Source organism: Vidua macroura, chromosome 4 (genome assembly GCF_024509145.1).
Source record: "Vidua macroura isolate BioBank_ID:100142 chromosome 4, ASM2450914v1, whole genome shotgun sequence".
Lineage (NCBI taxonomy): Eukaryota > Metazoa > Chordata > Aves > Passeriformes > Viduidae > Vidua > Vidua macroura.
In genome coordinates, this window is record NC_071574.1 from 30,908,602 (window position 1) to 30,934,119 (window position 25,518).

Below are 25,518 nucleotides of genomic sequence, written 5' to 3' on the forward strand. Positions count from 1 at the left end.
TCAGTCATTTTGGTATGAAATTCTGTTGACTTAGGAATGCAAATATTGGCTTCCTTTTGTCAGTGCTTTTATAAAACTGGACCCCATGAAATGCCACACATGCTAAATCTCTCTACTCATGTGCCCCTATGTGCCTGTCCTATTTTTCTGTACTAAAAAGGTACAAAATAGGGTGCTAGATACCTTCAAAGATTTCTTCAGTTTTGCTTTTCAGCATCAAATTATTGAAATTGTTTAAAGTCAGTTTCATCAACACCTTCTAAAACCTGAACCCTACTCAGATATATCAGTATCACAAGAGAAAGAGAGGGTGGGGGTTCCACATTAGCCTCAAAATTAGCATGAAATTTGGCTGTAAGAAGGGCACTGACAGAGTGACAGGTCTGCCATTCTGATTCTGGCTTTTTTTGTTGTTTTGGTTTTTTTTAAATTTAATTCAGAATCGAGGTATACTGGCTGCGCAGTTTATGCCAGTAATTTGGCAGTGCAGATTTCCAGATAGCTTTCATGAACTATACTTGGCTTTGTCAGTGCTGTTGCCCCATTAGATTTATGAGTGCTTTACAAGCTGGCACAGTCAATGTCATCTTTTATTTTTTCTTTTCTCATTCTAGTGAATAAAAAGGCAAAACAAGTATTTTCTGTCTGTCCATTTTGGCATGAAGCCTATGTATCAGACCATGTCCAAGAAGCATTATGTTCTTGGCCTAGATACTACATTTCAGTATCTAATCAGCAAAGAAAATACACAGAAAACAAGGAAATGAGCTTTTATATTGCACACAAAGGCCCTGTTGAATACAGTTTTTTTGGTGTAAGAAAATTTGTAAGAGTTCTCATGCAGATGCTGTATAAATACTTAATAATCATGTGTAATAACAGTTTGATAAGTAGGTAGATATTGATGGAGTCCTGAGATTTGGAGACTGATTACTGGACTACTGTACAGAGTAACTATATTCATTAAAAAAATTCCTTATGTTGCTGTGTTACATATATGAGGAAGCAGTCCTATTATCTTTATAAGTTATGGTACACAAATTGGATTTATATAACATTTGAAGAAATGTGTTTGATGTTTTCTTCACTTTTCTTTCTTACAGACAGAAACTATGAATGCTAGTCTATTACGGGTTCACCTTGAATGCAGTTTACCTAATGACACATATCAGCTAGTTAAGGTATGTTTTATTATTATTTTATATCTATGTAAATCTTCTTATTTTGTGCCAAGCTTAGAGGGACGCTTTCCACAGCTCTAGAAGTTTTAGCAAAAATGCAGTTTTCAGTGTCTCAGCTTAAAGAGGAATTGTGCTTTTATAAAATTGTATCCCCTGATACAAATTAAGTGTCACACATATCACACTAAAATCTTTAGGAGAGAAGAAGATGAAAAAAGATACCCTCTGCCCCATAAACCTCCCAAATATACAAACCAAAACCAGTCCGACAGGTTAATCATTCTGATCTGTAGATGTTGTACTGCAGATGTGGGGCACAAAAATGATTAGATTTCTGTAATTTCTTTTCTGCAGAAACTTTTCACAAGTGTCTGATTCGCAGTGAGAAATGATCAGTGAGCTGAGAGGCTGAAGCCTGGGCTGTTTCTCAGTGGAGCATGAGGGCAGCCATGGTGCTGGGCAGAGCTGAGGAGGGACCAGTGTTTTAGCAGAGATGCCCCTCCAAAAGCACTGAGCCTTCAGGACAGGAGGTTATCTCCTTGTCCTGGGCAGTGCCACTCGGGTTCGCTTCCCATCTCTCCATGTCCTTACAGGGCGGTTGGGTGCTGCTCAGCGCCCATGCCACAGGTGAGGTGCTGGCTCAGGCTCAGACCGTGCTGTGGCAGGCGGCACCTCTTTCCCCAGGAGAGACAAGGCCCAGGCTCCGCAGCTGTATTCCTGTATGGAATACGTGTTGCACATGGCGGCGTTCCTGAGCTGCTTCGCTTCCCCGTTTGGTTCTTGGGGTGCACAGTGTATTGAGGTGCACCTGAGCGCTGGAGGCTGCGTGGAGTGCGGCTGTCTGCCCTTTGGTCTGAGCTTCCCAAGGGCACGCCATGCCTGTGCTCCAGTCTCCATGGCAGCCCCTTCTCCTGCTCTTGGCAGCCATTTCAAGTGCTGAGGGTCTCTGATGCTGTGTGAGCTGTGAGCTGGCATCCCATCTGCAGGTGCTTCCCCACTCCTGCTGTACTTGCTTGCGCCACTTGAGATTAGCTGGAAGTGTTTTGCTGCACTTCTGAGAGCACTTCCTGTGCCAGTTTTCTCCTCCTAATCCTCCGTCCTGAGCAAATTAGTCCTCCTGATAGGGCATCAGAGCCTGAATTTAGTGACCTTTGTGGTTTGATGCAGGACTAATTTATGTTGCTCACTGTTGGTTGTCTAGTTCTATTTTGCTTTGTTGGCTTTAGTTTTTTTTTGTGAAATTGTGTTCGTGTCTTTGTAGTTGCTATGACTTAGCCCTGTTAACAGCAGCCTCTACTTACAGATGGAAATAAGATCCTATTTGTATTTTTCTGAAGTATTCTAGCCAGACAACAGTGTTTTCTATTAAGAATTGTACATGTATGTTTGTTTTTTTAAAATTACTTCAGTGAGAAATGGAGACAAAAACACAGGATTTGGAAAAATTAACTATAAACAGACCAGTGAACATGAACTGTCTTCCTACCATTAAGACACATGCATCAGTCTGTTTATGGCACATTTTATTGAAGGCAGAGGATTTAACAAAGGAAACTGTTTTACAGTCCCTGAGGTGAGACTGACTAAGACAGTTTATAAATTTGCATTCTCTCAAGGTTCAGTGTCTTTTTTAGTTGTTTTTGTCTTTGTTTTTGCTGTGCTCTCTGTACCTGCACTGTGTTTGGTTTCTGCTGAGGTTTTAGCAAAGGTCCTTACTTTTGTTTTGCCAGCACTTTGGTGCTGGAAACCTTGTCTCTTAGATAATACCTTTGATTAATTTCTCAAAGTTCCTTAGTGTAATGAATTTTTTCTGTTCTTTCCCCCATCACACACACACACCCCATATTCCTTTGTCTCACTCCAGAGTTGCTGTTTTATGTCTGATGACCCAGTGCTGCTAGAAATGAGCTTAACAGTAAGAGTGGAAAATACCCAGCAAGATTTTGTGGAGCACAGACAATACTTACTGGAGAATCTTTTTATAGTTTATGTAGCAATGGAAAGAACAAAGACCTCAGGTAAGTCCTAAATCTACCGGTTAGTGTAATTCAACTTGGTTTTATACATAATTTGTAATTTGACATGCTAAATGGAATCAAATTCAGTGACAGCATAATTTCAAAGTAAGGGAAACCAAGTAAGTTCAGTTAAACACTGCTTGTAGAGAATTTGTGTTGGGCAGCGTTATCATAAGCAGTTTTCTTCATAAAGGTAACAATTGTAAAGTTGTAAACTAGATCTCTTTAATTCTTTAGTCCTCCACGCTTAAATAGTATGGAATGATGACATGGTCCTTTGAATTCTACAACTGCATTTCTAGTTTTCCATTAATTAAATTGACCATAATGGGATCGTGTAGGCAGTGTGTTTTATACAGTACTGGGGATAGTGGCCATTATGGAAATTAGGATAATGAGGTAATACATATGTGCACATCATTTGTTCTCGTAAGCTAGAATTCTACAGGCAAAACAATCAACTCATTGCAGTTTCTTTATGCTGCAAATCCTCTAAATCCAAGGGATTTTAAATTATTTCTAGAGCCTTGCAGTCTATTAGAATAGCTTTTTTTAGACATTTCTGCCAGTTTTCCTTTCTGATTGGAGAAGAAGAAACTGCTTAAGAATCCAGATAAAAATAGTATTTTTTAAAGAAACTCGTTGAAAAGGAACATGATCTTTTTGTCTTTAGAGAAATGCATTGCAAAATCTAGTCACAAAACAATAGATACAATCTACACAAAACAATATCTACAATATGTACTGTTTCCCTTCTGCCTGTTCTGTGATGTGGTATCTCACAGAGCTGAAACTGAAATACCCACTGTAAACCTAGTTTTCCTGCCAATGAGATGCCAGGGCTTTGTTATGTTGAGTTGTGGGTGTACATTTATTCCAATGCTGGTAGAAAATTGTTCCCATCTGTTCTGTCAAGGGTGCTCACTGTTAACATTTTCGATGGTTAAAGTACTAGAAGTATCTTTTAAGGCTGTTTTCTGTTAAATATAGTGCAATTACAAGTCCTGTCTGTGCTAGAGGTTGGTCCTATAAGCCTTCTGGATTAGCTGTTGGTGGGAAGTTAGCACCTAGAGTGGGACAGCAGGTAGGCAGGGTCTGCACAGGGGAACTAACCAGCTGGAAAGGCTGCAGAAGAGTATGTGCTTTAAACAGCTGTGGGGTATATGGAGCGCATAATCAGCCTCGAACCCTCTTTTGGAAGCTGGCACTTGCAGTCTTGCTTTCAAGCAGCTGAGCAAAGCACACACATTATTAGAAGTTGTGGCTGGTCAGGTGGGAGAATGTCCTTTCATGTCAGTCTGCATACACTGATTTAATACAAGTATAAGCAAGGGCAAAAACTCAAGTTACCTTCCTTGTGGAAGGACTGTAGAATGATGGTCATCTCTTATTCTGTTCTGCTGCCCTTCTTTTGGTCCTCTACGTCTTCCTACTGTCCTGTGAATGGAAACATAGCTTTGCCAGTGACCAAGGGTGGTTCCCCAACATAGCTGTACCACCTTACCAGCAGGTGAAAGCTGTGTTACCTCTGTCTCCTGTTGCTTTAGGCAATAGTTTGCTACCTACTGGGTGGTACAGTCATTCCTGATTTGAGCCCAAAGTGGTGAATCTGGCTTCGTATTATTTCCTGGGAATGCTTGCATTTTAAAGCTTGCATTTAAAAGCATTTTTACTCCTCTCTCAAATGTTTGCCAGCTCAAGATGTGAATAGTTCCTCCTTTTTACACGGGTATCTGTCACACAAAGATTTTAAAATTTAAATTGGGATTGCTTCTCCAGTGAGTGTCTGACAAAACAAGTGTTTCTGTCCTTGGTGGTCTTACCTTGGTGTTTATTCTTTTGGACAGGTCATTCATCAGTAGATGTGTACATCATGCATTCTGGAAACAGCCTGGTGCATATACAGGTAATCGTGGGCTTCAGGAAGTCATAATTTAGGGTGGTGAATTTGATTAGGCAATTAGCTTTCTCTAATAGCAGATTGATTTTGCTGGTGGCAAATGTCACACTTCTAAGTTTTTAAAGTGTGCCCAAATGTCTAATAGATCCTTAAGATGACATGTTGTAGTTCAGTGATGGATTTTTTTTTTAATACATAAGAGCTGTTAACTTGAATAAAAATTCATCTGTTGATTTAGAAGATAGGAGAAAATGGCAGATGGTGGCATGCAAATTTGACAAGAAGATAGACTAATACAGGAGCTGCAACACTAATAAGGATAGTACTGCTATAAAAATAATTTGTCTTGTCTTCTTGCAGGAAATACAGCAGTTGTCACAAAAAGACACATCAGCTGTGGAGTTTGATCCAGTACTGCTATCCTCATCATCTACTAACTTCACAAAAGTTGCTTCTATTTCTTGTAAAGGTACAGGTTACACATATTTGGAGATAATATGATTAAATAGGATTGGATTGCTGAAAAAATGGTAGTTTTTTTCAGCAGAGACCCTGAAACATCTCAAAATCAACTTGTCTAGACTTTATTGAGAAAGAGGATGAATTCTTCTTGCTAATAGTTTCCACCCTTTTTGTGTGTATATGGTTCCTCTTATGCTGGTTGAAGGCTCTAAGCTATACATGCTTGAAAAAGGGGAAAAAAACAGTTGCTAAAATGTTAGCTGATTTTACAATAAGCATAATTCTTGAATATGCTTTTTCAACATCCTTTTATAGTTTATGGTTTTTTTTCTGTTTTGAATATGTTTTCTAAAAGGCTATTGTGCTTGGGTGGTCATTTTCTATGACATTGCTTGGCAGGACCATTGAAGAGGCTTGCCTGAAACCAGACGTGTTTGTGGAAGAGCAGAGATTGGCATTTAAGCATTCCTGACTCTAGCCTGTTTCCTGTTCTGACCACTAGACTGCAGTGTACAAACTTTAAACATTAATGAGACAGGCTGCTTTCATAATGACATTGAGACATGCTTTTCTGAGGAAAAACATGGATGAATAAGAAGGAAGAAGGGACTATTATGTTAAGTGATTCTCTTTTTCAGAGCAGTTTTTCATTTGTTAAAAGGAGGCAGCATGCTCTGATTAGTAAGAATGCTATGCCAATGACAGGTGGTTAAAATTGCTCAGGTTGCTCTTCACAGCCTTATTGGGTGTGTATTTTTGAAGGTGTTTAGCATTCATGAATACTCCTTAAGGCAAAGTTTGAAATCTCTGAAAAGATTGAGTCTTAGGGCTCAAACAATTAGATACTCAACTCACCTGTGTGAGGATTGCACCAGCAAAGGTTCCCCTTTTTAGTGTTCTTGCAAATATTCCCATGAAAATAATTTTGGGTATGCTTCTGGCTGATGTATTCCATGTGTCTGCTCTTTCCCAGCTGCATCCTGTGTCAGTGAAAGTCTTTACTCTGACCACAACAAGAACTATCTTTTGAAAGGCACTACAACGCTCAAAGCCTGTCTTTTCTGTCCTGTGATGGAAGGGTAGGTTGGCAGTGGATTTTTGTTTGTTTGTTAACATTCACTGACACTATAATGAAAATACTGTACTTTACTTTTAAGAGATGAAGTTAACTGACCTTGGAATCACAGAGTGACAAAGGAAGTTAAGAGGCTTCTTCCTATTATTGCTGTGTCATTTGCCAAAACGGACCTGTCACATTTAAAGAAATAATTCTGTATTTTATCCCAAGAAGAATTTTAGGAACCAGTAAAAAGATGTGCTTTAGCAGCTCATACCATATAAATGTTGCTTAGTCTATCATAAAATTTCCAGCACCCTTGTTAATGCAAGGCAGAAGCTGGATAGTCTTAGAAAAAATATGAAGTCTTCTCTTGCTTCAGACATCTTTTGCTAATTTCCTCCAGCCTGCTGTATCATAAAGCAATACACAATGTTGTACTATAGCATCACAAGAGAGTAGATACTTTGCCTTTTTCTTTTACACAGTTCTTGTGAATTTTTACTCTCATATGTAATTATTCCCAAATAAATAATTTTGTTCTTCTCTGGGAAAACTTAGAAGAGCCTCATCAGACAAGTATCTTGTCTTCTATAGACCACTTGTTGTGTACTCAAGGACAATAGTAGGTGTATGTATATTTTTTCTGTGTTTACTTATAGGTATTTTGATGTAGATCCTTCTGCAGCACTATTTCATATAGAACCACATCATAATACTTCAGGATATTGGTCCATATGGTTTACAAACAATTTTTACTTCAGCATTGAATTGAATGAGGTCTTCATAGCCAGAGAAACAAAGAACATAGTAAGGGTAAGCTTTATTTCTTCTTTGTATAATGTTTTGTATTTGATTAGAGATATGGACCATTGACATACAAAATAGGTTCTTTGAAGAACTCAGTGTTCTTAGAACTGGTTGGAATCGGTTAAAAATAAAGGTTTATGTACATCTGTAACTATTAGGTTACTGTCTCAAGAGGCATTATTCACTGTCCAGCTTACTTTTGTATTGTTTTATTGACAACTGTTCCTTCATTTGTGTTGCAGCTACAGATGCATCAAATTACAGACCATTGCTCTGTTCTCAGAATTGTTGAATGTGTGTGTTTGTGCTCTCTAGGATTCAGCATTTCTTCATAGTGTAAGCCTTTAGTGCATAGATGACCTTTAAAGCCAATAATTTACTGGCACAACTCCTTGGTTCAAATCAGGCAAATCTGGTTTATGAATAAGCACATGATGTAGGCATCTAAATGTCTCTTCTTATGTTTTGATATTGAGATTTGCATAAGTGCACTATATGGATCAGGTATGAGCACCTATGACCATGTAGTAGCAGCAAAAACACAGTGAAAGTTTGCATTTTTCAAGGTACCATCTGCATCAGAAAGTGCTGCACCAATTTTAATTCAGCTGTCGTTTGATTCTTTTCAGATTCTGAACTTTGCTGAACCTCTGACTCTACCTCCAGGCTGCTGGAATGTTTTTTCTTTGAAGCTCAGTGTGAAAGACACTGTAACGAATGTGCTCTCTAGTATTTGTTTGTCCACAAATGTGGGAGTGATGTTTGAAATACCTCTGCAGATATATTCGACTGTGTCCAAGGTATTGTGTTTGGTTGTGTGTGTTGAATTATTGTTAGGTACTGCAAACCCAACGACAGCAGTGTCTCTCTCAGGCCAGAAACCTTTTCTTAGTCCTGAAAGAAAAGCTCAGTACCAGACCACTTTGTTAGACCATTCTGAAGATTGAGAGGTTAAGTCCCCAAAGTTGAACAGCGATGGAATTATAGTTCTCTTGGCACTTAATTCTCTTAATTCAAGGCCTTAATTCTCTTATTTGACTCTATCAAATTATGCACTGAGAAACTGAAATTTGTTCTCTTGTTTTTTCATATTCTTGTTTTGTTTTTTCAGCAGGGAGATCTTAATTTTGAAGCAATTGCCCACTGTGATATTCAGTGCTACTTGGGAAAGTCTGATTCAGGTAGGCTTGTCTAAGGCTTTTTCTGTTATCTGACAGTAGTTTTATTGTAGAAAATTCATTTTATATAGCAGGACTTGTAATGAGAATATTGAAATTGTTAATGCAAGTACTTAGTTTTACATTTGTTTAAAAACATCCACTTTTCTGGGAGTATATAAATGGCTGAGAGTACTGAGTATATGGTGCAGTATTTCAGACATCTGGTTCCATAGCACGTACTAAGCTATTGTTCTGTCTTGAATATTTTAAATTTTAGTATTTAAGACTCTCCTATGAATTCTCATTGGTGATGTATTGCCCTTTTCTTTCTTCATACATGTTTTCTTGAGAGATGTTGAGGTAGAATGGTAAAACTGTCCACTAACTCAAAGTTATTAGAAAATGTATATAGCCTGGGTCCAGGTCCTGGGAATTCTTTTATGAAAAACAAAAACATTGACCAATATCTGCCTGTATCTAGAGTTAAACTTGAAGGCTTTCTCTTTATCTCTTTCCCACAGCAATAATTCCATAGATTTCAGCAAATATGGTTTATCGGGCTTATAAAACAGCATCCTTAACACTGTATCATATCAAACAGAAAGAAGGGGTCTCATTTTATCTGGAACTGAAGAATCTATCTCCAGATAGATTGTAATGCTGGGAGCTGTTTTAAGTACCTGGCTGGCATTTACCAAAATACAGCAATAGGTATAACATGGCATGATACTGCCTAAAGAATGTTGAACCTGTTAAAAGCTGATTCAGAATAGTGTTTTTTATTCTCTGTGCAGTAAGGATTTTCAGAAGGCAGCTGGTATCATAGGCTTTAAATGTTTGAGCACTCTCCTGGAAATGTTTTCAAGATGACCGTTTTCTAAAATGTATCTTTGTGTGAGGATATGAGGAAGGCAGTAGTAGTCAGTCAGATGTGAAAAGGAGAATTGAGGTGACATAGAGAAACATATCACTTGGAACACTTACTGAGACACTTGCATGTTAAGGTCTGTATCTTAGAAGCAAATGTTTGCTTTTCTGTTTTTTTTTTTGTTTTAAATCTCAAAGAAGGAATATGGCTGATACAACCAAATCCTTGTTGCTTACTTTATTTTCATCCTAATAATGCACAAAATGAGATCTGTACTTACAGGTGTTCTGCCTTCTGCTTTAAGATACTAGTATTTGTTAAACAGAAATGTGTAATGCCTGAAAATACTGACCTAAAGAAATTGTAGTGGGATTATTCAAGTAATCACCAATCTCAATTAATTACTTTAAACATTAAGGATTGTAAAATAAAGTACATGCACTTTCAAAATAAGTATTTTTTGTTTTCTTTCTAAAGAAGCTTACTTTTCAAACTACTTTCTGCTGTGTGAAAATGCTTGAAGCAATATGAGTGTAACTTTCTAAAATGCAAAAATCTTTAGACTGATGTAAAGCTTTGAAATTCATCTTAAGAAGAATTTGAGAAAATTATCAGCATCTAGAAAAGAAGCTAAAATGAAAAGACTGGTTTTGCCCAACTGTGGGAATTGTTCTGTTCCCTGCTGTGCCATGCTACGATATTTTTGTACCACTATGTAGCATATTATCTTGGTACTTTACTGCCATCAGTGAAGAGTCCTGTGTAGACCACTGATAACATGGTTACTCTTCAGTGGCATCTATGAGGAATAGCAGCAGTAAAAAGGGCTTACTAAAGCATACATAGCCAGTGCAATACCCATTCTCCTGTTTGCTTGTACAGTTACTTTAGTTTTGCAGATGTATTTCTTTAAACAGATCTGATATGGAAAATAATATATATACCCTTGCATATTCTCACTTTGAAGGGGAAAAGTGGGTTGCCTTTTTTGTTTTGGGTCTGGACGCTTTGCAGATACTGATTACTTGTGTTCAGAAGTAGATTGATGGAAGGAGCAAATAATTATCTCTGTAAAATCTGAAAAATCTATTATCCTTTTAGCAAATCTGCTTTGGCAGAAGAGTCTCTCTCTGGACCGTTCTGTCTGGGACGTGGATTCCGAGCTTGCAAGTGACCTTTATGAAAGATGGCAAAAAATAAGACGTGGGGAAGCGTGCAGGTCTGTACAGAATCTGTTGAGGTTCTTAAGTCAATACAGTGTTGTAAGAAAGGATATTTCTGTTCTGAAGTATCCTTAATGAGGACAAAACATTCTGGACCATTTTCTGTACTTAAGTTAGTTCTCTTGAAGCTCATGGAGTTTCAGACACCCCCAGCTTTCATTTCAAGGCACTGCCAGCCACAAGTAAGCTTTTCAGCCTAGAATGTAAATAATATTGTGACTATAGTTATCTAACCAGGGCTATCTGACATGAAAGTAGTCCAAGCATGTTTTACCAGCTCATTTATGGAGTTGCATGAGTCCATCATCAGGTTGCATAGCAACCTTCTAGTCTTCTCAGGGTCTTTGAATGGATTTCAAGGTTTTTAGTCTCTGGCCTACATAAGCAGAAGGTAGCTGTTACGCTACAGCTTTATGGACTTTATTTTGTAGAGACCATTTTCAAAAAAAGATAAGTTGATGCAATTACAGGTCCTGGCAAATCATCTTTTGTTGTAGTTCTTTGTTTGAAAGAAGAAAAAAAGCAACTAACTAAGTTTTCTGCTTTTGTCAATAAAGCAGGAGAAGTATTTTGGGATCAGCTCACTTTACTCAGCAGAAGAACTCTGAAGAGGAACCCTTTGCCTTTTTCTTGCCACGGCTGACTACAGAGCCTGGCCTTACACTCAACTTTAATGCCACAGCTGTTAAAAGTAGTATGGTGAGGATGGTTGTTACTATGTTTTTTCTGAGTTGATGTCTGTTATACTGTTTAAACAACAAAGTCTGTGGTTATTATTTGGTGCTGCTTAGTATTTTCCTACTGCTTATGAACTGGTGTTTTGATCTCAGTTAAGACACTGCATTTGTATCCCTTTGGCTCTTTGATAAGTTTTCTAGCTTGCTAGTTGTAATACTTTAGTACAAGGAGAGGAGTAAAGCAGTGTCAATTTTAACTGTCAATTTTTTGTAGCTGTTAAACTTTCCTGGCGGTCATTGTGTAAGATACATGTTTGTGGTAAAATAATTGAACATGGGACTAGGGATAGGATGTGTTGTCATTAGTGATGCATGTAAGGCTGTACAGGATAGCCTTCCTCATGCCACTGTCTTGTCTAACAGAAGTGTGTAAAACATTTATGAGAGATACAACACTTGCGGAGCAATGTATCTTGCAGCCACACTGACAGTTATTTCTTTCTTGTTTGTTAGATTTAGGTCTCGACTAACCTAGCCTAAGCCAGAACCAGTCATATGGAAATAGTTTTCATATGCACATATTGTGAATTACCTTAATATTCCATTTGTCCAATTTAATTGTTAGTCATTACAGAATTTTTTATAACCTGCTTGCATTCAGACTTCTCTAAGAAGGGGTGGCACCTCACTAACTTCACTTTCTTCTGTGCAAGAGCTTTGTTCACATCTGTCTGCATAAATCAAAATCCAAATGAAAGGGTTGTTGGGGCAGTGGGGGTGGTCTGTATTTTCATACACATGGTTCAAAATGCACTCTTAGCTGATTTTGCAAATTACGACATTGTGGTGTCATGTGCGTGTATGATTATACTGCATTGACACAGATGCCAGATTGAAATCCCTTGAAAATGCAGATTGTATTGCCAGTGCTGAATTATTTTACCAACCAGTTCTCAAATGTGTAGTTTTTAACTCTTTCTTTTCCCCTCCAAACTATTTAGGTAAAATATTTCGTACTAAGAAACCCTTCATCCTTCCCAGTTACGTTGCAGCTTCTGCCTCTTTCTTACTACCCTGATCCCCAAGCTTCACTGAGTCTGCTGAACAAATGGTAATAACTATCTCAGGATACTGTTTTCCCTTTTAAAATAACTTATTTGCTATGCCTTATGATTGTAACTTATTGGGTTTTATTTAGTTTTTCAAAGTGTAACTTAGGTGGGGATTACGTTCTGACCCATTTTGGAAGATAGAGCCATGTTCGAGGCAGCTCCCTGTATGGTGCATGCCTTTGTAATGTACCTCATCACTGATAAAACACAACTTGAACGTGTTTTAAGCAAGTTTGTGTCTGCCAGATATATATTATAGTTGGTCATCTTCTAGTGTCTGAGCCTTAGTGCAAGCTGCCTAGGTGAGGTGAACAGCTTACAGAGTTGGGCTTGTGCATCCCCTCACAGTGCTAGTTGGTATCTGTAGGGTCTGTAGACAGATCAGTGAAAAGAAGGCATCTGAACCAGGAAGAGTTTTCCACCAGGTAGAGTTTTCTTCTTAGCCTTTTCTTAGGTAATAACTCTGGTCAAAGAGGAAACAGGAACTGGGAAGAAAAATGCAGGTCCAGAGGGAGGGACCTCAACATAAATGTTTAGAGTCAGCTAAGTAAATGTTTCTGCATTAGACTTTGTTTTAGATTTGAGATGATCTAATAAGAAATCTAGAGGAGAGTTAGATGAACAATAAAGGGACCCGGTGAGTGAGCTGAAGTCCACCAGAATAAGCCCTGTCACACTTATCTTTGAAAAAAACGTTATAGTTGGTAGGAGTGTGTGGTTAGAGACAGTGGGATTACTCCTGTGCTTAGGTACAACTTGCTTATTTGGGGTCCCAATCCCTGTGTAATTGCTTCCTTAACTTCATTTCTTTACATAGGTCCATGCCTGTGCATATATATGTCTGTGTATATATATGCACATTAATAACTACATCTGTTTGCATACTAAATATGATTTCCACACAGACTCTTTCTAGTGGTTTGCAATTACATTTTCTCTGTATTTGCACACTTTTGTTTCTGCAGATCTTCTAAGTTCACCAGAAATCACATCCATTAACTGGTTCTTTTTAAGCTAATGTCATAGACAGTTATGACAAATGAGTTTTCAGTTCAGTGGCTGGAGGTCCATTCATCCATAATCTACATTTTACGTGTTGGTTTACTTATGTCACTTTTTAATACCTAATGTCAAATGCTTATAATTTGCATTTGGACAAACAAATCAATTGCTTTAAGTGAATTTGATTTGCAAATTATGTGATGGAAAATAGGAATTTATCCCAAACAAATCATGAGCAGAAAGAGAGATATGTGAATAAATTATATGAGATTTAATAATGATTATTTCTTAACAGTTATGTGAGCAGAAAGAGCTTTGGGGAATTTGTGTTTGTGTGGCTTAGGAATTCTATTTCTTGACTGTTATCTTTTACAATATTCTACACTGACAGACCTAAAATGCCCAGCCATTTGTCTGTTTTCCAAATGTGTGGAATCCACATAGAACTGATTTGCAGTGTATTCTGTTGAAATGCAGACCCACATTTCCACCATATTTCACACTGCCAATATGCAATTGTAAAAGTAGTTTCTATTTAAGAATAGATGCCAGTATGTAAAAATAAGTCAATGCAGTTCTGACAGGCCGGGGTTCAAGTGCTTAACTTTTTGTTTCGGTTTATTTAGGTTCGGCATAAATGTGCAAGCTATTAATTTCACAACCACCGAATTCAGGCTAATGGATGAATGTTCTCACAGGGTAAGATGGCTAATTTTGGTAGAAGTGGTCTGACACACTAGAGAAGGATTTTTCTAGCTATGCTACGTCTGGGTTCTTCCCAAGTGCAATTTAAAGCAGTTTCACAGTTTTTTCTTGATTCTTCATCAGGTTTGTATCTTTGCAGTTAGTTATCTTCAGCATTTGAGTCAGTTTTGAGTACAGGGAGGAAGTGTGTGCATGCCTGCATGTTTGTGGATGTGTTGTTGGGACTTCACCCTTGGCTCCAGGCTGGCCATGAAGTGTCATGCTGTGCAGCTGGCAATGTCAGGAGCTGGCTGGTTGTCCTCTCAGTAGAGGGAAGCAGTGTCAGGTAGTTCAGGGGAGGAGGAGCCAGGATTTCTACATCTCAGCTTCATGCCATTGCAACTTCTGGATTCAGGTTTGGAATGTCATGGTTCTTTCTGGTTCCCATTGCCTAATTTTTGCATGAGTGTGGTAACACTTGACTGTGGCACACCAGTGCTGAGCTTGTGCTTAAACCTTGAGGTATTGTGTCATGGATGACAGAGAAAATGCTGTATCAGGGATGCTGGCAATTCTGGTGACCAGAGTACTATCCAGAATACCTACAGAATTTCTTAGGACTTCTGGTTTGTACAAAAGCCCAGAATTAATGTATTTTCCTCGCTGTTTGGGCATGCTGCAGCTTCACCTTTAATGTCCTGTGTAGATACATGTTTCTGCACTTACGCTTTAAGATCTTAATGAAATATTTGTACCTTGTAAAAAGAAGAGAGTATGTTTGCTAAGCTAATCAAAGCTGACCTTTCCTTTCTGGCAACAGTTGTAAGAGTTGTTGTAAAAGACAGGAGACAGCAGTTCATAAATCCTAGCCTGTAGGCACACTCTGAAAAAGGGAAGGTAGTGTAGGGGTAGGAGTGAGCTTCCACAGTCCCACACACCATACTCTTGGCCAAATGGAAAAATAGCTGGAGATCTTCACATCATTGTGTGCAATACATGTTTTTCATTAGATTTGAAGAGTTATGTGGAACATGCATGGTTAGATAGATTTTCAGCACATATGAGACAGATTTTGCCTTGTTAACCAAATCAATAGTTGTTAATATTTAAATTTTTGTGTTTGGCATCATTTCCCAAGTCAGTTTATGTACAGTGAATTGTTAGGCTTGTCTTCGTAGGGAATGACATGGGGAAGTTTGCAATTGCCATACAAGGCTTGCTTTTAATAAATAATGATTATTAAATGCAGGTTCTGGTAGTTTTTGTGTGTTATTTTTCATAAAACAGAATAAGAATAAAAACATTTTGAACTGAAAAAGATGAGGAAAGCTGTTGGTACAACACCCATAAACTGAGAAACAGCCAAGTGAGAGCCCATTTTGGAATCTTTATGGTTTTTTTGACTGCTATAGGTATCTGATCACCCCCTTCTAAGAGGGGACGCCCCAGTTCTGGAAGAGTAAGTTATCGGGCTATTTGCATTTTTCAAAGGCAGAAAGAATAGACAACAGTATTAAAAAAAATTTACATTATTTCCAGACTAAGTACTGGTAGTTCTGGCTTTCAATTAATATAGCAGAGAATTCTCTTTGGCTTCTTTCCAGTGACTCAAATGATCAGCATATTTACCAGCAGTTCCTTTCTCACTTCTATCAAGTTGTAAGTCATGCACTGAGGGTATAATGGTTGCCACATTTCCCTGTGCAATCAGTACACTGTCAGTTCTTGTGTTGTGAAGTGTTTCAGGATTTCTTGAATATGAAAGACACTATAATCTCTTTTCCATCTGAGCAAATAAAAGCTGATTTAAATAATGAAGTAATACATTCCTCATAGTAAGTGCAGTAATACGAGCTTTTTCTCAAATAAGCAATCTTATCTGATGTTTTATGTTGTCAAAAGGAAAGACTTTGGTATAACAAATTAGTTATCAGTTTCTGCACCTTGCCAAAAATATTCTATGTGGTGTTATAGTGCTTTCTTTATTGACATCTTTAAACACACGTTTTCTGTGAGTAAGAAGTGCATTTTTTGTTTAACAGAATGCACATCAAGAGGACCTCATCAGCAAGAAATGCAGTTCTGAGATGCTTTGTTTAAGTTTACAGCCACTGGAAACCAGAAAAGTTGGTGTAATTTTTACACCTCTTGACTACAAAAGAGTAACTTCCCTTATTTTAATCAGGTAAGCCAAATTTTAGTTGTAAATGAGAATCAAGCAACTCGATGTAAAAATGAATTTGCAAAGTCCTGGCATGTAGACAAATGGTCAAAATTTGAAAGTCAGAATACCTCTGGTTTAATAAAAATTGCTTAAAGTGTGCTTGTGCCTTTTGTCTTAGTCGTTAATTTTCTTGATTTGTGGTCAGAGGGTTATAAAATGCATGTGACTTTACTGAGGCAGTTTTGATTTAAGAGAGAAACACATTGTGTGGCTTTGCTGTTTTCAACCTTACTTAATAATTATAGGAGTTATGGATCCAGTGAGTCTTTTATGCAGCCAAACTTTGGTTACCTTTGTAGGAAAAGAGAGTTTACTGAAGAAGCAACCATATTTACTAGGTGGCACAGTTGTTATCTATTGGCACTGGTTGCTAAACTTGCCTCCTTCATTATGTGAAATTCACTAGTGGCTGGTTCTGGACTGATCCTGTCTCTGTTTAGGGGAAACCTGTCTAGGTTTTGCCACTGATTCTGTTACTGAAACACTGTTGGTTTGGCAACTAGAGAGCAAAGCCATGATGTTGTAAACTTAATTTGTGCTTTAGTGGCTGATTGCTTGATGTTTATTTTATGGCAGGAACAACTTAACTGTTCTGGATGTGGTCAATGTAGAAGGCTTTGGAGCCAAAGAATTGCTTAAAGTAGGGGGAAGACTCCCTGGTGCAGGAGGATCCCTTCGATTTAAGGTGCCAGAAGCTACACTAATGGACTGCAGACGACGTGAGTAAGGAGACACAGGTCTCTGGTTGAGCAGCTGGCTGCTTTGCTCTGCACTGGTACTGATAGAAAACATTAATGTTACATAAACAGAATGGTAAAAGCTGAAGAGCTTGGCCGTGAGAAGCGTAGATTCTGTTTTGTCGAAACTCTGACTGAAAATAGTTAAAAGTTTTAGAAATACACTTCTGCAGAATAGTCTGTATTAGATCTTGGTCACTTATGGGGTTTTTTTGTTCAATTGTAAAAATAGCAATTTATTTATGAATGTAAGAAAATAATTTTATGCACTGTAAAATAATTGCTCTCTTTTTTTTCCTTTAAGAACTGAAAGACAGCAAGCAAATTCTATCCATTACGAAGAACTTTAAAGTAGAGAATATTGGGCCTCTTCCTATAACAATTTCATCAATGAAAATCAATGGTTACAGTTGCCAAGGATATGGATTTGAAGTGTTAGACTGTCGGGAATTTTTCCTAGCTCAAAACTCATCACGAGAAATCAGCATTGTGTAAGCACTGACAAATTTGTTGACAAAATAACTGTAGTGGAAATTTGAAATAATTAATTTCAGAAACAGACACTCCAATAACATACCACACACAAAATTGTGAATAGAAATTTAGTAAGAATTTCCCTCAGGATAACACTAACAAATGGATTATATAACACTGGTTCTTTATATGACCCATTATTTTTAAGAAGCAGCATACATGCTTTTATCAGTGCATTATGAAGTAATAAATTCAAACAAAAGAGTTGCCACAATTTTTTATTTACTTGTTATTCTCTAAGCTTGTTCCAAGTAGCCTGACCACAATCTAGTCATGTTTTCCCAACATTGCACATAGTCTAAAACTGATTCTTTTTAAACTATCCTTGAGTGAAAGATACAGTGGCTTAAGCAAAAGTAAGTTAGTGTTACTGTATTAAAGTAATTGTGGTTTCCCATGCAACAAGTCTCACCTCTACTGATTGGAAAGGCAAGATATACCTTCTAGCAATCAAGTAGAATACTGAGATGGGTCAGGGAAGTGGAAGAAGAGACAAATCTGGTGTTTCTTCTGCTTTCTGTGTCTTTCCAGCTTTGTACCCTAGTACGTGGCCCTTTCTGAAATCATGCTGGCTGTATGCTAGACAGCTGTGCTTTTGTTGATTAATCTGAATTGTTTATGTGCATTTCCTTGATAAAAGGAAAAAATGTCACAGTAATAAGAGTATTGTGAAGAGTCACAATAAACCCACATATTTTGCCAATTCAAGATGACCTAATGCCACTTGCACAGTTTAAGCAGATAGTGTACACTTCATTTAACTGTGCTTTAAAAAATATTATTAAATCATATTTCATACAACTAAACTGTTATTAGATGAATAAATTAATAATTCATATTTTGAGTTAAAATTCAATGAGGCAATATTTTAGTAATTTTAAGAATACTATTAAGTTATTGGTAAATATTATTAAATTAGTTTTCTTATTTATTGTTATTATTATTGTTGTTATTGTCATCATATTATTTGTATTTTTGTTATCAGTGTGACTTCAGAAAGTAAAGTTCAGCCCAACAATGGAAAAGTAACCCCAGCTCTGTTTTTCCTGACAGATTCACTCCTGACTTTACATCTTCCTGGGTAATTCGTGAGCTCACACTGGTGACTGCTGCTGATTTGGAGTTCCACTTCACGCTCAACGTGACTCTCCCTCACCATTTGTTACCGCTGTGTGCAGATGTGGTGCCAGGACCCAGCTGGGAAGAGTCTTTCTGGAGGCTCACTGTTCTCTTTGTAAGGTAAGGCTTTCCTCACAGCACCTCAGAGTTCCTACAAGATGCAGTGTGTGTGAATGTCGTGTTGATAACACACATGTGCTGATGCATCCCGAACTGAGATTTCCATGCTCACTGTGCTGCTGTTAGCACGGTTTGGACACTGGAAACAGTGAGAACACAAATGAAGTAACAGTGGTGACCACTTTGCCTGGTTCTAGATGCAACAGGAGAAGACTACAGGGATCTGAAAAACTAGGAATTTTTCATTCTGTTTTCTTGTTAACAAAATTTACACTGAATGATTGAGAAGGTGGTTTGATGAATTAGAAAGATTTTTTTTTTTTTATCCATATATGTTTGATGCAATTAAAACACCATGGAGAGAGGATATTTTGCATCTACATTTTTAGTTCAGAAGCATGATGGCATTTGTAGCTCATTTTATGCCAGCATTTTCTCTAGGAAAAGAGAGAGATGGTATCAATGATGATTGTTATCAAATGAACAGCAGGCTGATAGGTCATATTATGATATGATGTCTTACATATTATGATATGATGTAAGACTACAACACAGTTACTTCTAAATTACCATCAAGGATTATCTCTTTTGGAATGAACTTTTGCTTTGTTCTATTTTTTTCTTTTCAAGTTCGTGACTGAGTTATTTTATTGAGCTAATAACTAGTAAGGCCTATAAGGAAAAAAAGGAAAAGAAAATACTATTACAACTATGAGTTTTAAGGCTGTATTTTGAGTTTATTTTCTGTCTTTTTACTTAGAATTTACTGAAAAAAAAAATTGAGAAGTGTATCTTGTTAGAAGCTTTTTAACTCTTTCACTGAATATTCCTGAAAGTTCCTCCAGTATCTATTGTTTTCTTTGGCAGTTTGTCCCTGCTTGGAGTGATTCTGATAGCCTTCCAGCAAGCCCAGTATATTCTAGCAGAGTTCATGAAATCAAGACAGAGGCCAAATCCTAGTCCTTCACCACAGCAGAACAGCAACTCTGTTGACGTAATCAGCTCTGATTCCTACAAGTAAAAATACTTTTTTTTTCCTTCTTTTCTACCCTGTTTATTGTGGAGTGGTGTTTTCTGTCTGATTCTTACTGATATTGCTGTGTGCTGGTTTAAAGGAGACAGTGTTCCAAGCAGCCTCTTTTAGAGAACTTCCACCTCAACCCTGGAGAAATGGAGGAACTCAGGGGTTTATTATCTTGAATATTGCCAGTAATACATAAGGTAAAAATTGTGTGATGAAAGTAAAGGATACACCATGTGTGGCAGCCATGGAAAGAATGGAAAACACATTAATGGTTCTCAATCTGATCCTCTTGAGTGGTCAGTTAGGCACTTATTCACTGAAGCATGTTAAGTGTGTTGGAAGTCTGAGCAAATGCTTAGAGTCTTGGTCAACTCTCACTGAAATCAGAATGTGCTTAGCTAGTATGGTAAAGACCTAAAGCAATTTCATGGCTTGTGAATATGCCCCCCTTTCTTTTCTTACAACAATATCTCATAAAATAATTCCTGATGACTTTGTAAAGAAAAACAAACCCCAATTTTTTTTTTCCTCCAGGGGAAGCTGCAAGACATTTATGGATTCCTATAGTTCCTCAGATAAAGGTAAAGGGAAGGGCTTCCTGTCTGTAGGCCCTTCTTCCAGCCGAAGTCAGAGTGCGGCAAAGAGAAGTCCTGCAACCTACAGCCACTCTCAGAAGAAACACAAATGTTCAGTTTACTACAGTAAGCAGAAACCAAACACAGCAGCTGGCAGTGCCATTGCAGCTGCTGATGAGAAACAGAGTCAGATTGCAGAGAACCAAATCTCAGCACCAAAAGAGGACATTTGCACTGATGTTGTCAGTGAGAACTGGGTAACTCTGAAATATGCAAATGGCATAAACGTTAACAAGAATTTAACTCTTCCAGAAGACTTTCTGGGTAAAGAAGAAAGTACACTGAAAAATACAGTTCTCATTAAAAATACTTCTTCAGAGTGTGATCTGAAGGAAGATCTTCAAACATGTATGTTTCCTAAGGAAACTAACCTTAAAACTTCAGAAAATCTAGCTGAGCTCAAAGAACAGGAGTTCTGTTCTGTGAAGATGTCCAAGAAGCTGCCTGAAAGTCACTTGTCCAGAAATTCACCTCAACAACAGCCGGAACTGCAAGAAATTAAGAAAATTAGTGGTAATTTTTTCTTAAATTCTGTCAGACTAAATTACTACTACTACTACTACGTGAAATCTTCTGATGAGTTCACTGGGATCAGGATTTTGTCTTTTGTGTGGGACAGGGGAATGTGGTGTTTCTTATGTGTTCACTGTGATTTGTCTGTTTACATTCCTAAGGAAGCAGCTTACATTTAAAGTTGTTTCATAAATCATAAATTTGCTTGGTTTACAGATTTCAAGCTTGTTGCCATAGCATTTTAACTGTTAAAATAATTGATGTCATAGATCTGCTTATAAGACACAAATTGCCCTTGTCAGATATTCAGAAGGATCCCAGTTTGCTGTTTTCAGGCCCACTGAAAATATGATGCTTAAATCACCAAGCAAGCACATTCAGAAGCAGATATTCAGAACTCCTCTGATAAAACCACCCAAAATAAGAAAAACCTGACATCAGGATAATGTGAACTTCTATTGTGTAGGAATCTGTAAATCAGTGTTTTCCACAGTAATTGCATAGCTATATTTTTAATCTTGTTTTTCTTTTTTTGAAATTGTGGGGCTAAGCTGCCTGGGAAGTCTTACCTCTTAGCTTCACAATTCAAAATTTTAAAGAACAGCAGAAGAACACCTGGGAGAAATCAAAAGCGGGATAGGAGAATGTATCCTCTGGAAGCTTGGCTTTACTGAGGCATTTGGCAAAGTAATTGAATGGTGAAAACTGTAAAATCGGTGAAATTGCTGTAGCTGTGGCAGTTTATTTAGGGAGTGAGCCATCAGAGAGGGATTTCAGGCCCTGCTGTCTTGCATAGTTGCAACCACAGGCTTGTTGCTTCTTGTGTTGGTATCTTGAGCTATAGTAGGTACACGTGTGCAGTCTCTGGTGAAGGCAAGGTATTTTCACCTAAAATGTACTGTTGCTTATTCTTTGCTTTGAATTAGGAGATCATTCAGTGTATTCAGTAGTAAAGTGCTAAAGGTAATCTCCCTTGTCTATTATCAGGCATTTTTCTGTGTTTCAAGACATTTAGTAGCATATGTTAAGTCTAAAATGTACCATGTTGCTGTGTTTGTATCTTGATTATAGTTACAGACCTGGTTTTGTGCAAACAGGGAGTTCAGGACCTCGGGTACTCAAATATTTGTATGCTGGAGAGCAACAGAATATTCTTTAGAGCTCTGGCAGTCTCCCTTGCCTGGTGTTTGATTCACACGTGCTCCTTTTGCAGTCCTCATGGCTGCCTGCTCCAGCGGGGAGCCAGCGTCTGACTCAGAGCTGGGATGTTGTAGTTGGTTGGCAGGAAAATGTAAAAATGTTTGGGCGTGCCTTTCCCAGTTGAGAAGGCCAGTTCAGTTCAGTAAGTGATAACATTTCTCACACAGAGCAGCTGAGAGCTTCAGTAGCAGATCACTGTGGATGTAGTGCAGTTCTCTGAGATACCTGGAATCAATCAGAGGCAAAGTTAATTCTGTCCTGTCCTGTCCTGGCCCAGGCAGAGGAGTGTGACTCAGCTGAGCAGCTCATCTAGTTGTTGAGGCAGGCTTCCTCTTGAAGCTTTCATCTTTTGGACTCTTAGATCAAAATAATTCTTCTTCCTCACAAGCCTCTCAAATAACAGAACTTTTAGTGTGGAACCCATGCTAAAGAAAGGATGACTTCCCTTCATCTTCATCGTGAATGCAGAGGACACTTCAGAGGTGTCAAGCACCTTTCTCCCCACTCAGCTTGCAGGTGTTTTTTCTCTTTGTTTTTTTAACCCAGTGTTCTCTAGCTTCAAATTCTACCTTACAGACCCATGGCTGAGCCCCAAATAGCTCAAATTCAGATGAGATGAGCAGAACTTGTGTAATCTATGCATGCACTGGGAGTGGTGTGCTCATGACCATGAACCAACACAAAGCTACTTTTTGCAACTGCTGTAAGAATTTTTACACTGCATTAGCTTTTGGTTTTAAAATTTTCCAGTATCATCAGCCTAGACATTAGTCTCCTATGTTTTGGAAAGCAACACAAGGCTGTTTTTAAAGAAAGGTATGTGGTTATGACTGAGAGCCCCTTCTCTTCCCATGTAAACAGTTGTTATTGTTTAATTGTAGGGAATAGCCAGCAAGTGCCTCTCAGGAACGAAACAGAAAACTGCGAGACTTCAAAAAAGCAGATCAACCTAAAGCCTTCCACAGAGAAAAAGATTAGTAAGGGACCCAAGGAAGAGACTCCATGCTGTGCAAAAGAGGAGATAGCTTCTTCTGAGGTTTGTATTGTAATCTTTCTCCTTTTCGAATTTGAAATTATCTTTTTATAGTTTATGTACGTATATATACACATACAGGCACGTATGTGTATGTAGGGACTATTCTGTAGAGTCACAGATCTGAAAAATCTGTAAATCAGTTGAATGAGGAAGAGTGCAGATGTGCTGTCCCACATCTGTTGTGTATTAATGCTGCTTTATGGAATGGTGAACAGTTTGGGTAAAAATCAAAACAGCCATATCACAGCCAGAGATTGTTGCTGTTAGAGCAGGCACAAGCATACTGGAATCTAATGCTAGCTGTCAGCCACACTAATGATGTGGGAACATTCTCTGCAGAGGAGGTGGGCATATTGGCCTTCACTTGCAGACCTGATCTCCAAACCCAGGGCTTTGCATCAGAAACTTCCATTTGAGAGTACAGCAGGTAGAAGCCCTTTAGAAGACTGTGCAGTTGCTGAGAAGGATCATTCTTCACCCCTGGTTTCTGAGTATGATAAACACATGAGACTGTACCTTTGTTGCAGGCAGCATAAAACACTAAAAGAACTTCATCAGGCAATTAGTAGACCTGGGAATCTGGATTATGTTTGTATTCTGTCTACTGGATATAAATCCCATGGCAAAATGGTGTAAGGAAGAATTGCTTACATTGCTTGGGGAACATGTGTGAAAAGACATGGTCTAGTCTTGCTTTGGGAATTGTCATTACAAACTTCTTTGCCAGTGTGGCTGAAGGTGCTCAGTTTGTTTCTTGCATTTCTTGAAATGACTAGTATTTGCTGGTAACTTACTCCATAATTTCCTCAGCTGTAATTCAAATGAATGCCTTCCCCCACCCCCCCAGTTGCTGAGGAAAGGGAGGATTTATTGCTGCTGAACTTGCACACCAGCTGATCATAAATCTGGCAGATGTTTTTTGTTTTTAGCACATTGGGAATTTTATTGACTGCTTTACTTTTTCTCCCTCCATTTTTTTATTTCCCTGAAAGTCAGAGCTAGATGCTGTGAAAGGGAAAATGCTAAGTTTGGGAATTCAGAAATTTCTCTCTCATCATCTCTTGCTGTCTTGATGGACAGAGTCTTGGAAAAGCTGGTTAAATTGATGGTGCTGGAAAGAGGATCTGCTGTGGAAAGCCACTAAATCATGAAGTAACTATGCATTTGTGTCGGGTCATTTTGTCCAGAGAAATTTAGCTAGAAAAAATCCAGTGGAGTTCATTGACTAAGTTAAGTTCATTTTATAATGTCTCAGCTTGTATTTTTGCCTTTAGCAAGAAGATGCATATAGAAAGAAGAAACCTCAGGAGAAAAAGGAAGGAAATGTGCCAAATATGAATTGGAATAGAAATAGAACATCTAGGAAAAATAAGAAGAAGAATGTAAATATATCCACAAGGTATGTATTGCCTCACCAAATCATGAAGAAACCCAGAGTTGCTGTTATGTTTCTGCAGGTTTTGCATAATACATTAGGCAGGATTTCTTTATCTATTTAAGTAAACAGACATTAATCCTGGCCTGAGCATTTACTTCTAGGAATGTGCACTACTAAGTATCACCAGCAAAACAAAAAATTTTAAAATATTCCATTTGTAAATCTACATGTAGATAGATGCAGTCCATTTTGCATAGCAGTGGTAGCTCTCTGTTAGAGTCAAGAATGTGCTGTCTCTGAAGTTTGGATGGTTAGCTTCCTTCCCCTTGTGTATTGTGTGGAGAGGCTCTAGTCATGTATTCTCTTCACTGAAAAAAGGAAAATAAAATTTTTGAAATGATGCCACCTTCAGGAGAGTCATATGCTATGTTGAGTAACTGGGGGGATGTTGTCCTCTACCAATTTTGGAAGAGAAATGTGTAGAAATGAGAGTGGCTTGCATTTTTGCTGTAATGATTAAAACAACTAGAGCAGCACTAGATTGTAAAGAATATTGAGTGAGCACTGTGGAAAGTTACTTTTTTTTCCCCCTGAGAATTGTTTTAGTGCATTTTAAAGTCAGTTGTAAATTACTTTTAATTATTTTTTAATGTATTTTAAATTTGTTTGGATTATTAAAAAAATACTAGTTACAAATTGCTTTTAGAATAGAAACACTTCTGTGGAGAAAATCCTACTTCCCCTCCCCCAGCCCTCTGAATTAAAGTCACAAGCCTACAAAGCTTTCACAGACTTAATTTTTATTGCAAATGATTCTATTGAGGTCAGTGGACTTTAAAAGGAG

At 37.9% G+C, this 25,518-nt stretch overlaps 1 protein-coding gene across 7 annotated transcripts in view; it reads left to right on the forward strand.

Moving 5' to 3' along the window:
- Positions 1–25,518, forward strand: part of TMEM131L (transmembrane 131 like) — a 79,470-nt gene that overhangs the window by 43,249 nt on the left and 10,703 nt on the right. For 3 of the 7 annotated variants that reach the window (XM_053975132.1, XM_053975133.1, XM_053975136.1), the window contains 20 exons: positions 1,104–1,181; positions 3,046–3,199; positions 5,047–5,105; positions 5,460–5,568; positions 6,535–6,640; positions 7,281–7,434; positions 8,058–8,228; positions 8,540–8,609; positions 10,558–10,675; positions 11,237–11,378; positions 12,358–12,467; positions 14,097–14,169; positions 16,197–16,339; positions 16,955–17,097; positions 17,420–17,606; positions 18,703–18,888; positions 19,756–19,905; positions 20,447–21,060; positions 23,142–23,296; positions 24,571–24,695. In XM_053975132.1, the coding sequence (XP_053831107.1) occupies positions 1,104–1,181; positions 3,046–3,199; positions 5,047–5,105; positions 5,460–5,568; positions 6,535–6,640; positions 7,281–7,434; positions 8,058–8,228; positions 8,540–8,609; positions 10,558–10,675; positions 11,237–11,378; positions 12,358–12,467; positions 14,097–14,169; positions 16,197–16,339; positions 16,955–17,097; positions 17,420–17,606; positions 18,703–18,888; positions 19,756–19,905; positions 20,447–21,060; positions 23,142–23,296; positions 24,571–24,695 (3,047 nt within the window). Of the gene's footprint in view, positions 1–1,103; positions 1,182–2,594; positions 2,755–3,045; positions 3,200–5,046; positions 5,106–5,459; positions 5,569–6,534; positions 6,641–7,280; positions 7,435–8,057; positions 8,229–8,539; positions 8,610–10,557; positions 10,676–11,236; positions 11,379–12,357; positions 12,468–14,096; positions 14,170–16,196; positions 16,340–16,954; positions 17,098–17,419; positions 17,607–18,702; positions 18,889–19,755; positions 19,906–20,446; positions 21,061–23,141; positions 23,297–24,570; positions 24,696–25,518 lie in introns of those variants that run through there. The other 4 variants (XM_053975134.1, XM_053975138.1, XM_053975137.1 and 1 more) reach the window with 3 other exon arrangements.